Below are 14044 nucleotides of genomic sequence, written 5' to 3'. Positions count from 1 at the left end.
TGGTGCATTTTTCAAAGACTAAGTAGTTTGTTCTTATATATGATAATGCTAATTAACTCATATAAATATAAAGTTTTTAATATAAATCTTATAAACTGCCTCAAATTCAGGTCACAAGTACAATATAAATACAGACAATGGAAGCCAAAATGTTGAGGTTAAAGAAATTTATCTTGGTGCTAGTAAGGCCAGTGAATAACAAAAGACTCTTCTTACTGCTCTTTCCAGAATGTTTTGAATTGAGTAGCCTAAAAATAAGACTAATTCTTAGTTTTGTCACCAGATCAACTTTTCTGCTGAGACTGCTGATGGAGAACCCAGTTAGTACTGGTTATGATGGCCGTGTTAGTTTATGTGCATGGCTGTCCCCTGGGAAGTTATTTTGATTCATTTCTTTCACAAATACCACAAAAAGAAAATTGAAAATAAATTTTGGTCACTGCTTGTGTATCAAGTACATTTAATTATAAAAATTAGCAAGAAGTTCCTCTAAAACCAGTTAACAAGGAAGACTTCTTCTCCTACTTAAAATGAAGTAGATAACATTAGTCTAATCCTCCGCCAAAAATGCTGGTTAAAGCTGGAAAACTATTAGAAGTCATCGTAAAACAACCAAGGTAGAAAACACATGATGGGTCAGGATCCTAGGAAAAAGGATTGTGATATTGTGATATAATAAGAAATATATATTTGGTCTTCATCACTGATTCCTGGCACAGAGCTCCTGAAACCCTTGTAATTTCCTGAGTGATAGGAGAGAGAGGAGCATCTTTTGTTATTCATAATAAGCCCTTTCAAGCCCACCCCTGACCTGTGGGGAGAGGAGAGGGGGTGGATGCTGAGTTAATCATCAGGGGACAGTGATTTGGTCAGTCATGCCTCCGTATTGGAACTTCTATAAAAACCCTAAACAACGGGGTTTAGAGTGCTTCCTGGTTGGGGAACACATAAAGGTTCTGGGAGGATGGCACACCTGGAGAAGACACGGCAGCTCTGTGCCCCTATCCCATACCTTGCCCTATGCATTTCTTCCATTTGGCTGTTTCCTTATAAACCAGTAATAGTAAGTAAAGCATGTTCCTGAGTTTTGCGAGCCATTCTAGCAAATTATCAAACCCAAGGAGGGGACCATGGGATCCTTCAACTTATAGTCAACAGATCAGGAATAGAGGAGGCCTGAATTTGCAATTGGCATCTGAAATGGGGGGCAGTCTTGAGGGTTTAAGCCCTTAATCTCTGGGGTCTGCACTAACTCTGGGTAGTTAGTGTCAGAATTGAATTAAATTGTAGGACACCCAATTGGGTGTCCACAGAGCACAGGAGAAATCCTTCGTGTGGAAAGCCCACACGTTTGGTGTCAGAAGTGATGTGAGAAGAGTAGGAAACTCACCACATTTAGTTGGTCCCACCTTCACCTCAGTTTTCCCTGCTTACATCATTTGCTTATTAGCAGAGCAGGATGATAGAAGCTGAGGGAAAATTAGAGGCCTGGGCTTTCCACAGTCTCACTGAGCTTGGGAGGTAGGGTTGGAGTTTTGGACTTCCAAGGTGTCAGGGACTCAAGGGGCCAATATTCCAGAGGGGAGGGAATCACAGAGAAAAAGTCCATAAGTCTTTGTGTAATTTCTTACTGTTACATTTGCCTGCTGCTAAACTGCTCATGTTCTGGATAAGATGCCAAGAAACGAAATGGGAAGCAGCCAACCCGTTCAGCCAACCTAAATGGGAAGAGGCTGACGAGCTAATCAGAGCTTCTCATAATCTTGTGGCACTGAGACAGAGGTTGGAGTTCAGGATATGCCAAATTGCAGGGGCTCTGGTAAATACTCTGTGCTTTCAGCTGGGCTCTCTAACAGGCTACACCCTAAGCATCAGAAGTACACTCTAGGAGTAAGGACAAGCCAGAAATAGAACAGCCCTCCCAAATGCTGAAACCGAACTTCAACTACAGCAAAGTGTCTGGAAGACAATGAAATCCTTTCTTGAGAGCTGCTACAATTTTTCATGCATAATGTTTGGCATTCAACAAAAAATTACCAGGCATACCAGGAAATGACCAAATGACCAGAAATACAGGAGAAAACAGACAACAGAAAGAGACTCACAAATAATTGAGATCCTGAAGTTATAAGATAGGTACTTTAAAATAATTATGATTAATATAATCAAGAAAACAGAGGAAAAGATGGGGATTTCATCAGAATAGAATACTACTCTCTATAAAAAAAGAATCAAGTGAATTCATGAATTCCAAAGCTGAAAAATATAGTAACTGAAATTAATACCTTGAGGGTACTTACTGTTCAGTGCACACGGCCTGAGATGTCAAAAGAGAGAGTTCAGCACTGGCAGAGAAGCTGAAAATTTATGAGGGAAACCCTGAAAGGGAGGGAGACTCAGATGGAGTCTCAGATTCCATTTATAAACTCTGCCCAAATCCTTGACTGACTGCTAAACTGTATGTGTAAGGGAAGACCCCAGTGACTCGTTGAAAAAAAAAAGAACACTGGAAATTATAAATATGTGGGTAAATACAAAATACTATATATTTTTTTAATTCTAATTTGAAAAGTAACATACAACTCTTTAAAGCAAAAAATTTTAATACTGTATTTTGGGTTTTAAAACTTATGTAAATGTAATTACATCACAGCATAGCACAAAGAATGGCTGAATTGCATAGTTGTTAATGGCACAGGTTCTGGAGTCAGACTGCCTGGGTTCATAATCTCAGCTCAACCACTAATTGTGTGACCTTAGGCAAGGCCCTTGACCTCTCTGCATGTCAGTATCTCCATCTATAGGACAGAAGTCATGATGGCACTGCCACATGGAACACAGAGGCCGTTATAGGAAAGGATTCGAGGTGAGAGAAAGGAGACAAGAGCCGGTGGGTGAGGTAGGGGGAGAGATCCCAAGATGGAGCATGATGTGGGGAAGGCAGACAAGAATCCAGACCAGAAAGAGAGTCACCTCATGCTGCGGGCCTGTAAGGAAAGAGGAGAAAGCCTGTACCAGATGTGAGGGAAGGGTTTTGTTGTTTTTAATAATTTAGATGCGTTGAGCCTTCGTGGGCCACACTCTATGTGTCATGGCCTCAGTATCTTACTGTCTGAGGTCACCTACCAAGCCCGAGGGTTTGGAGTGGCAAAAGGGCTGTGAGGAGGCTGGAGATGTAGAACAGCCCATCTAGAGAGTGGAGGAGGGAGCTGATAAGACACTGAGAAGACGGAGGAGGCGGAATTTGTAGTCCAGATTTGCAGCCGCCTGTGCTTTTCTCCTGTAGTGCTGAGCATCCCAGGGATAGGAACGAAGAGGGTAGATATTTAAATTGAAATAGGATTAGGACAGGGATTGGGGAGCTGCAGCCTCTTGGTCCACAGCCTGTGTTTGTAAATAAAGTTTTATTGGAAAACAGCCACACTACTCAGCTCGCATATTGTCTTTGGCTGCTTTTGTGCTACATCAGCAGAGCTGAGTAGTTCAAACAGAGACTGTATGTACCACAAAGCCTATAAGATTTACTCTCTGGTCCTTTATATAAAAGGTTTGCTGACTCCTGAATTAGGAATTAGTAGCAGGTAAGGCAGAAGATGCGTTGGCAAGGGGGTAGCTAGAAAATGGCTGAAGTGATGGATCCTGGGATTCTAGACTGGACAAGAAAGGAGCCAGAACTGGGAGGCACTGATAGACAGAAAATAGAAGGATCGTTGCATCTATTGTCTCAATGAGGCCAAAGTGTAGATGTATTAAAAGGAATGTAAAAGGAATCTAAAAGGCTGGAAGTAATTGAGAAGAAAAGTAATCTTGGAAAACAAGATTTCAGAGTAGGGCAGTTGTCAGTGATGATATTTCTAGGGAGTACTCAGAGGAATGGCTGAAGGTCATTGTGGTTGAGGAATTCAAGAAATGATGAGGCTAGGTTGGATGGCTAGTCTCAGATGATGGAGGATAAAGAAGATAGTACCTATTTCCTGGTTTTCTTTTAAGAAATATTTGTTTACATGAAGGCTCCAGGTCTGATGTTATAAACTCTTTGGAGATAATGAGCTGGGCAAATTAAAAAATACTTGCACACTCGTATTTTAGCAGTTCGCAAATATCAGGGAGGCTGTTGAGGCAGCCACCTAATACACTTCAGTGTCTTTACTGAATGAGAGGGATGGATTTGCTGCAGCGACCTCCTTTGACCCTTTGATGATAAATAACTGTTCCTAGAACAGCCCATTCCTTCTGCTCCTCTGTTTATTTGGAGATCAGACTATTGTTTTAGGTCGTTAGTTTATCATGCACGCTAAAAAGGAAGCAGGAGCTAGTAAGTACTTAGAAGCCAGGTCTGGTGGCAGGCAGCTTTCATTATCGTCTCATAAGCCACAGTTAGGGTAAGTGTGTTAGACGCATTGGATTTTACTTTCTAATTTGTGGGAGGAAAAGAAAAATCTATACATTCTCATGTTGGGATAGTTGTGAGCATTCTCACTGGCTTCGTCCTTTCTTTCTGTCTCATCGGTTCCGTTTTCTTACTCTGAATTTCAGCAGTAGTTGTTCTTTGTAGCTGTGTTTCAGTTCACCTTTGCTGGGGAAAGAAACCAAACATGACACACACACAAAAGACTCATTAACCATACCTTTTTCTTTTGGGCTATAAAAGCCTTCAGAGCTAGAACAATTAACAATTTCCCTAACAAATGGGGAAAATGATAGAAAACAGTTCTGCAGACCATCTCAGCTAACTCTGAGCTACTGGTCAGGCTGATTCAGAAGCACCGTGCAGAGCAGAGCATTGAAGGGAGAGGGGAGTCTTAGCACCTGCCGGGGAAGTCACAGCACACATGCTCCCTGTACGCCAGACACAGCCCGACAATGCTTCCAGCTGTGCAGCCCCTGCCTGCTTTTGTACAGACAAAAAGACACACTGATTTGATTTTTTTAATTTAGTGAACCAAACTTATACTTCATAGGTAAGTGAGTAAACTCACCTTTAATCCAGTAATCCAATTTTCCTAATACAAATGTAGCGTAAGTGATTTATAATCACTTATAATGAGGCAGACTTATTAGCATTTCTCTGTGTTACTCCTAAATCTGGTTCTTTTGTGTAGCTTATTTATAGTAATGGCATTAAAAATAAAATTTGAAATATTACATTAAAAAAATTGAGATCTAATTCATGTACCATAAAATGCACCGTTTTAAAATGGACAATTTAGTGGTTTTCAGTATATTCTTAGAGTTGTACAGCCATCACTACTGATTCCAGAACGTTTCCATGACCCTCAAAAGTCCTGTACAGGGACTTCCCTGGCGGCACAGTGGTTAAGAATCACCTGCCAAGGCAGGGCACATGGGTTTGAGCCCTGGTCCGGGAATACCCCACATGCCACGGAGCAACTAAGCCCGTGCGCCACAGCTACTGAGCCTGCGCTCTAGAGCCCGCAAGCCACAGCTACTGAACCCTCATGCCACAACTACTGAAGCCCGCGTGCCTAGAGCCCATACCGCAACAAGAGAGGCCACCGTGATGAGAAGCCTGCACACCGCAACAAAGAGTAGCCCCTGCTCGCCGCAACTAGAGAAAGCCTGCGAGCAGCAACGAAGACCCAACACAGCCAAAAACTCAATCAATCAATTAATTAATTAATTTTTAAAAAAAAGTCCTGTACACATGAGCGGTCACTCCCAGTCCCCCTCACCCCAGCCCCTGGCAACCACTATCTACTTTCTGTCTCTCTGGATTTGTCTATTCTGGACATTTCATATGATGGAGTCATGCAATATGTGGCCTTCTGTGACTGATTTCTTTCACTGAGCATCATGTTTTCAAGGTTTATCCATGTTGTAACAAATCAGTACTTCATTCCTTTTTATGGCTGAATAATATTCCAATGTATAGATAAACACATTTTATTTATCCCTTCATCAGTTGATGGACATTTGAGTTGTTTCCACTTTTTTGGCTGTTACGAAGATTTTTGTAAATGTCTCATTTTTTTAACCATAGAACAAAATCAGAATAGTTTAATTCACGTGTGTAGGTAACTTGACAGCCATTATATATCAGTGAGGAAGACTGAAAGAGATGAATTGGAGAATGAAAAAAAAAAATCCCTCTGTTGTACAGTGAACTGTTTAGTTGACCAAAGACCTGCTGCTAGCAGAAAAATTTCCATTTACTGCTAAAGAGAGTTTTTAAATATTTCCAGAAGTGTATTTGTCATTTTACTTTTGCAGCCCAGTACTTCCAAATGCTTTTTAAGTTTAAAATTGTAATATGATAATTAACAGACCCAATGTTATTCGTGAGTATAAAAAGTTAGAGATAACACATCAGCATTTGGAATAATTTTGTCAGTGCTATATTCAAGTGAGTGCAGCATTCATTAGCATGCATGTATCACACAGTGAGATTTTTATAACCAGCCATTTACAGCAGCTTATTTGCAATATTGTCTGCATTTCAGCTCTGGGGGGTGGACTGTATGAAGAGGATGCTTGTGAACAAATAACCTCCTTAGTGAGCCAGAGAAGGGTCACTAAACAGGCAGGGAGATGCACCCTGAAGCGCAGTGTGCAGTGTCTGGTACAGCTGCAGCGTGTTTGGAAACAAAAGTAAATTGGCCTGCAGCAGTTAGAGATGAAGTGGCTTTTTATGAGCAAAAGGATCCTGTAGCCTATGAATCAAAGCTGCAGAACTGTAAACAGTGAGAAGCTATTTACTCAGCAGTTGTAGCTACGAAGCAGAAGAAAGGTGGGCATACAGTAAAAAGCAGTGATTCTCAAACCTGAGCATGCAACAGAAACGCAGGTTTGTTAAAACTCCTGAGCCCAACCTATCCTCGCAAGTGTCTGATTCAGTTGGTCCGGGGTGGGGCCCAAGAAGTTCATCTCTAACAAATAACCAGGTAATGTTGCTGCTGCTCCTGGTTCAGGAATCACACTCTGAGAAACACTACACATAAAGTGGAATACCAGATACTCATCACGTCATACACGTGTGACTATCATGACTGTGTTATCTTTACATATATAACATTATATTAGTATTTGACTCAAATATTATTTTCTTCCTGGCCTTCTTAAATGTTCCTTATGAAATCATTCTTCCTGACCAGAGTGAATTATTTCTAGAACAGTTTCTTAGTACTCTTAACATATGTGTTTTGGGTCCTAGAATCTTAGAATCTCACCAAGGATATATAGTTCTGTCACATGATGCGTTGATCTTGCCTGAAACATTCCTGCCAAATGGTCATTCAGGCTGTGCATGAGCTCCATGAGTACCAAGAAACTCACCACTTCCCAAAGCAGCTCATTTCATGGGTGGAAAACCATGACTATTAAAAAGTTTTCTTTTTCAAATTGGGCTGAAATCTCTTTTCCTATTACTTTCACCTGTTAACCCCAGTTCCAACTTGTGCACAATATGAGAAAAGGGAGAGAAATATTACTAAGATTTTGTGACTATTTTCCAATAACCAAATATAGCCTCTTACCCTTTGTCCTCCTATCCCTTTTTGAATAAAGATGTGCATATCCATCAACCATTCCTTATGTATCTTTATATAAGGAATGGTTGTCATATTCCCTCATCATCCTGGTTGCCTGCCTTCTCAATTTTATATCCAGAATTTAACATAATTCTCTAATACTGTAAAAATAATTATAGTAGAATGGTGTGGACTTAGAGCTTAGTGGGTTAGATTATATGGTTTAACATCAGAGACTAGAATTTGAGTCTCATCTCTGCCCCTTTTTAGTCCTGTGATCTTGGGAAAGTTTCTTTGCCTCTTTGAGATACCTTTGCCTCATGTTTTAAATGGAGTTATAGGGACTTCGCTGGTGGTGCAGTGGTTAAGCATCTGCCTGCCAATGCAGGGGACACAGGTTCAAGCCCTGGTCCGGGAAGATCCCACGTGCCACAGAGCAGCTGAGCCCGTGTGCCACAATTGCCGAGCCTGCACTCTGGAGTCCGAGAGCCACTACTACTGAGCCCACGTGCCACAACTCCTGAAGCCTGCACGCCTGGAGCCCATGCTCTGCAACAAGAGAAGCCACCGCAATGAGAAGCCCGTGCACTGCAGCGAGGAGTGGCCCCCGCTCACCGCAACTAGAGAAAGCCCGTGTGCAGCGTGCAGCAACGAAGACCCAACACGCCAAAAATAAATTTATTTAAAAATAAAATAAAATAAATGGGACTTCCCTGGTGGCGCAGTATTTGAGAGTCCACCTGCCGATGCAGGGGACGTGAGTTCGTGTCCCGGTCCGGGAGGATGCCACATGCCACGGAGCAGCTGGGCCCGTGAGCCATGGCCGCTGAGCCTGCGCGTCTGGAGCCTGTGCTCCACAGCGAGAGAGGCCACAGCAGCGAGAGGCCCACGTACTGCAAAAAATAAAAATAATAAATAAATAAATAAAAATAAAATAAATGGGGTTATAAAGCCTACTCCACATGTTGTTATTGGAGTGTGGTGCTAAATAAAGAGAATTAGAAAATAGTTATTTGAAAAGCAATTTAAATCCTTAGACTTTTCCTCCGTGCCAAACAGATGAACAGTTGCCCTGAATATTCGCCCACTGTCACAACCTCTGGCAGAAGTCTGGAGATTTGTTTTCTGGAGAAGGTGGGTGGAGGGTCTCTGAAATGAGAGATGCTAGGTAGAGTTGAGTGTGCAGGTCCTATAACAAACACTACAGGATTAAGTGACCATATGCAAACCAAATGCTGAATGCTGAGAACCCCGTCTCCTTTCCCTGCTAGACTCCTAGCACACTGAGAGCCAGATCTTTACCTTCTAGGCAAGAGAGAGAAACTGTTCTCACAAGAACCTATAACCCTCAGAGGAAAGAACCAAAGATACTGACATTAGTGGTTCCCCAACAGATGACCCACTGAAATGACTATACACTGAAGCTCAGTGTTGACAAGTCTCACACTTACACTCAGAGCTTCCAATCAACTTTGTAACTTTTCACTCTTAATCATAAGCAGACAGCAAGGTGTTCCAGACATCTGAAAGAAACTTCTAACGTGGAACATTGAAACAAGGGATAAGAGAATATGTGACACCCATGAAACAAAACAGGGTGGTACAAAAAGAATTTCTGAGAACCCCCAAATAATAGCTCTTGGAAATTAAAAATATAATAGCAGAAATTAACAACTCAGTGGTAGGATTGAAAGCTAAAGTTGACAAAACTCTCTGAGGAAGCAGAGCACAAAGACAAATGTAGGGAAGACGGGAGACAAGAGTAGAGGACTAGTCCAGGAGACCTAACACCCGGACTAGTTAGAGGTTCAGAAAAAGAACACAGAGAAAACAGAGAGGAGAAAATAAATTATTAAAGCAGTAAAGAAAAGTTTCTAAAGCTGAAGGAAATGAGTTCCTGATTAAAAGTCAGTTGACTTTCAGTTGACCTCAATGAAGTCACCCTTGGGGCACACAGAGAAGCCTCCAAACACGGTGGACAAAGAGGAAATTCCATGAAACTTCAGAGAGAAAACCGTTACATACAGTTATGTACAATGAATGGAATGACTCCCACTCCAGAGCAGCAACACTGGAAGCAAGAAGACAGTGGAATTCTGCCTTCACAATTCTGAAAGAAAGGATTTCTGGCCCAGAATTTTATACCTAACCAAATATCATTAAGCCTAAAAGTAGAACACAGACATTTTCAGACACGTGCGTTCTCAAAATTTTACTTCTCGCGCATCCTTTTTCAGTGAACTACTGGAGAACGTGCTACTCCAGCACGAGAGTAGACCAAGAAAAAGAGAAAGACCTGGGATATAGAAAACAGGAGGATGGCGAAGGGACATGTCAGATGACAGCTGTGAGTGGAGCTCAGAGTGTCGCTGTGTGACTCAGAACACAGATATGCTGAGGCTTTCGTCATTGGCATGCCCATTACCACATACCCTCTTTTTAATCCAAGGATAGAATGTCTGGATAGGCCTGACCTAGAGTCCTAAGTGTGCTTGTCCTGTCTTGACCGTGTGTGCGTGAAGTTCCTACTTTCCTTTTTGTGTCCTGCTGCTGCATCAGCTGAGAATACTCATTTCACCCCCCAAAAGTTTTGTGATGGGAATTCTTTCCTGAGAACTGGAGATAGGCCTCAGAGAGCTTTGAAGCAGAAAACAGAAGCTGCCTGCCCTGGCCACGTGTTCTACAGGAGGTCCAGTTTGGTTTAGAGGGGCATGAATATGTAAAATAAAATTACTATAGAGAGATAAGTGCTAAATGGTAAGCATTAATTCCCCTTTTCTATGACTTATAGTGAATACGTTTGTTTTGTTTTGTTTTTTAAGTAACAAGCACAGAGTTAGTTACAAAGACTTCAGCACTGGAATTTGCCAATTTTTACCACCTAAGACATAAGTGAATGTAAATAGACATTCCAAGGAGACAAGAAAAAGTTCTGTGCCCAAGAAAGTTTGGAAAACACTTGAATAAATTACAGGTGGCCCTGGAACAACATGGGTTTGAACTGCATGGGTCTACTTACACATGATTTTTTTCAATAAGCATGTAGTACAGTACCACAGGATCTGAGGTTGATTGAACCTGCTGATTCAGAACCTCGGGTATGGAGGGCCAACTGTAAAGTTATACAGGGATTTTCAAATGTGCAGAGGGCCAGCGCCCCTAACCCCCATGTTGTTCAAGGGCCAGCTGTACTGTCGATTTCTCAGAACCTTAAATATGCTAACGGACATTGTTAATCCCCTAACGGGAGGCACAGTATGCAATTGGCTAGTCTTGACTTTGAAGCCCTGTTCTCACAAAACATCTTTTTACATCTTAAGGAACACAGTGTTCCCCAGAACAGTTTGGGAAATAATGATTTGGAGTGAAGTGTGAAAGAAGAGATTTAATATGATTTTGCCTGAAGGGAAGTTTAAAACGTTATCAGATTTTTAATTTTATGGAAAATAGGCTTAGAATGCTTTTGATTTTACTTACAGTTTCTTGGTGGAAAAAAAAAAATTATATACATGTGCTGAAGTGTCCTGGATCTCAGATGGGTTGGACTCAGTCTTGACTATATTTGACCATTAAGAGAAAAAGATTAGTTTTATAACTGTGGGGTACTTGTAGTTAGTTGTTCATTTTGCCATAATATTTTCTGTCAAAAAAAAAAAAAATGAAGGAATCTAAGTTACAGGTTTCTCACACTTTCTACTTTAAATGTCAACTTAAAATGCTGGCAGTGAGTAGAATACCGTGTAATACTTTACTTTTCTGCTGTCTCTGATAAGTGTAGTGTAAAAATATATTGGGCAACGTTTGAGAGTCAAGATGAATATTGATATTCCTATTTTAGTTTCATTTCCGTGGAATTATTGACACATAAACACAGCTTCAGATTTTCTCTATTTCTTGCTTTGGGTTTATTTGGGCTTATTATGACTATTTAACATATAAAATTCTAAGTAATTTATTTAAGTTGAGACCAGATAGGATTTTACATTGTAAAATTATTTTAGCTATTACTGTCATTTGTATGTTGCCTAATCTTTGTCTGTCATTTATACATTTTAGTTTCAACTGCCTCTAAGGGGGCATCCTCCTTTTCTACTTTATCCGTGTCATCTCCTGATTCAGCCTCTCCAAAGAAGTCTGTTCATCTCTCACCCCCAATTTTGGCTGGACCTTCCTTCTGGAGTTTGTCCCATCAACAATCTTCGCCTGCCTCTGTTAAAGATAAGACAGCCAGGGTTCATCACCCTTTTGCTCCTAGGGGCCCACTGTCCTCTGATGAAGAGGAAAATGACCACCTCAACCTACTGGAAATTCTTCCAGACAACTCTGATTCTGCCAAAAAGAAGACAAGTCCTATTTCTAGCAGTAATTGGGTAGCATTTTCCACCCAAAATGTAGACCATTTCACCTCTATGTCCTGTTCTAGTTTTCAGGCAACCAAAGACCTGCCTAGGGAGCCTGAAACAAATGATTCCACTAACGTTCTTCTAAGGGAGGTGAAAAATGCAATAGTTAAATTACATGAAGATCTGAGCATGGTGATACAAGAACTTAATGTCATCAATAACCATCTGGTAAGCATGAGTGGGAATAGTCCCCAAATAAACAAGTCTCTGCAGTCTCCCCAGTATTCTGAGGGGTGCTCACATCGAGTCTAACAATCTCAATAGCCATTTTTTTATAGAACTCATGTGGTGTCACTTCCCAAGGACTAAGAAATTAACCTTTTATAGTTTCTCATTACTATGGCAAAAATAGGTTGTTGGTTTGATTTTTCCTTGTCAGGTTTATTAAACAAGTATATTTCAAACCAATAAATTCATTTGGGTGGTTTATTTTTTACAGAGAGAAAGAATCACCTTTGATAATATTTTCAGATTTAGATATTAGTTCATTTGAAACTGAAGAGAATTTCATTCTTCCACGATCTGTACTTTACCTCAAAATACATTGAGCACTAGTGAAAGTTGTGGTCAGACTTCAAACTGCAAATGACTGTTCTAGAGCTTTTGGATAAATTGGTAGTAAGAAGCCCTTCATTTTCCGTCTGTATGGAGGTTGATTGTTAACAAACCTTTGCCTTGATTTAGAAGAACTGAGTCTGGAGTGTACATTTCACATGTTCTAATGTCAAGTTTCAGGTTCTGCAAGCCAAGGGCCAGAAATCTTTCCCTTCTTGCAAATGCCACTCTTGGTTGAGAGTTAAGTTGAGACAAGTAGGACATGGAACAGGTGGTTTGTTGTTGTTGTTGTTAATGTATATTGCAAAGTGAATTTAAATGTGTACTCTTTTTCTTGTATTTTGGAAAATAAATTTGGTGTTTTTCATCTTACATGTATCTTTTAAATTCTTTAAGACTGCCTTTCAAGTAGAAATGTCTCAATTATTTATAGGGAAAATGCTCTGGTTTTGGGATTACAGACCGTTGTTTCTCAATCCTGCTGCAGATTAGAGTTACCAGAGGACTTCCCTGGCAGTCCAGTGGTTAAGACTGCATGCTTCCACTGCAGGGCGAGTGGCCAGGGAACTAAGATTCCTCATGCCAAGCAGTGCAGCCAAAAAGAAAATAGAAAAAAAAAAAGTGGTAGAGTCACCAGAGAAACTTTCGTTTCATTTCATATTTATTTGAAAGAATAGTGTAAAGGGCTCCATGTACCTGTCACTCAGTTTCAACAATTACTAACCAAAGGGCAAAATAATATCTGATAATTTTGAAGAAGTATGAGACATTTAAAAAGTATTCTAATGCCCTGGGTGCCACTCCCAAATCAAAACTGATTTTCATCATGCAAACTCGGTTAGGAACTAGAGGGGACTGTTAGTGCAGGGACATGGGATGAGACAGGTAAGCCAATCAGAAGGCTGTTGAAGTTAGCCAGGTAAGAGCTGATGTGGCTTAAACCAGGGTGAGCATAGTAAAGGAAAGTGAGAAGTGATTCGTTTAGGGATTTGCTGATGGGTTGTATAAAATATATGAGAGAAAGAGAGGAGTCAAAGATGAACACAAGGTATTGGACTAAGCAACTAAAATTCAGGATGAAGTTGCCATCAACTGAGATGAGGGAAAGTTGAAGACAGAAAAAAAATTGAGGCATCCATTTTGTTAAATATCAGATATCTATTAGATAACCAATTAAAGATATCAAGTAAACAGTTGGATATGAGAGTGAGTTTGAGAGACAGGTCTAGATTGGAATGGAGGCTGAGAGTTAGTAGTTGATTTTTATTGAGAGCTAGGAGACTGGATGAAATCACCAAAGGAGTCAGTGTGAAAGTGGAAAAGAGTTGAAGGCCTGAGCCCTGGGGCATTCTAACATGAGATCAGGAAGAAGTTGGAGAACCAATGAAGGAGCTGAGAAAGAGCCACCACTGAAGTAAGAACAAAAAAAATACAGTGTGTAGTGTTTGGAATCCAAGAGGGTTTTTCTATTCTTGGCCCTTTTGTCTTCTGTATGCATTACAGAATCATCTTGTCAAGTTCTTTCCAAAGCCCTATTAGATTTTGAACAAAGTTGCATTAAGTCTATTAATCAATTTGGGGGAATTTTTAAAAATTTAA

The 14044-nt window shown here is 40.6% G+C and overlaps 1 protein-coding gene across 1 annotated transcript in view; it reads left to right on the top strand.

Moving 5' to 3' along the window:
- The window catches only part of ENTHD1 (ENTH domain containing 1), a gene marked incomplete at its 5' end in the record, with an annotated part of 98170 nt that extends 85583 nt beyond the window's left edge, over positions 1-12587 (top strand). Inside the window, one exon of the mRNA XM_082665074.1 lies at positions 11544-12587. Within this exon, the coding sequence (XP_082521200.1) occupies positions 11544-12142 (599 nt within the window). The 3' untranslated portion in view covers positions 12143-12587. The remainder of the gene's footprint in view (positions 1-11543) is intronic.
- Positions 12588-14044: the final 1457 nt, after the last annotated feature.

This window comes from Grampus griseus (genome assembly GCF_964374135.1).
Source record: "Grampus griseus genome assembly, chromosome: 11".
In the NCBI taxonomy this organism is placed as follows: Eukaryota; Metazoa; Chordata; class Mammalia; order Artiodactyla; family Delphinidae; genus Grampus; species Grampus griseus.
This window is presented reverse-complemented; position numbering and strand designations above follow the sequence as displayed.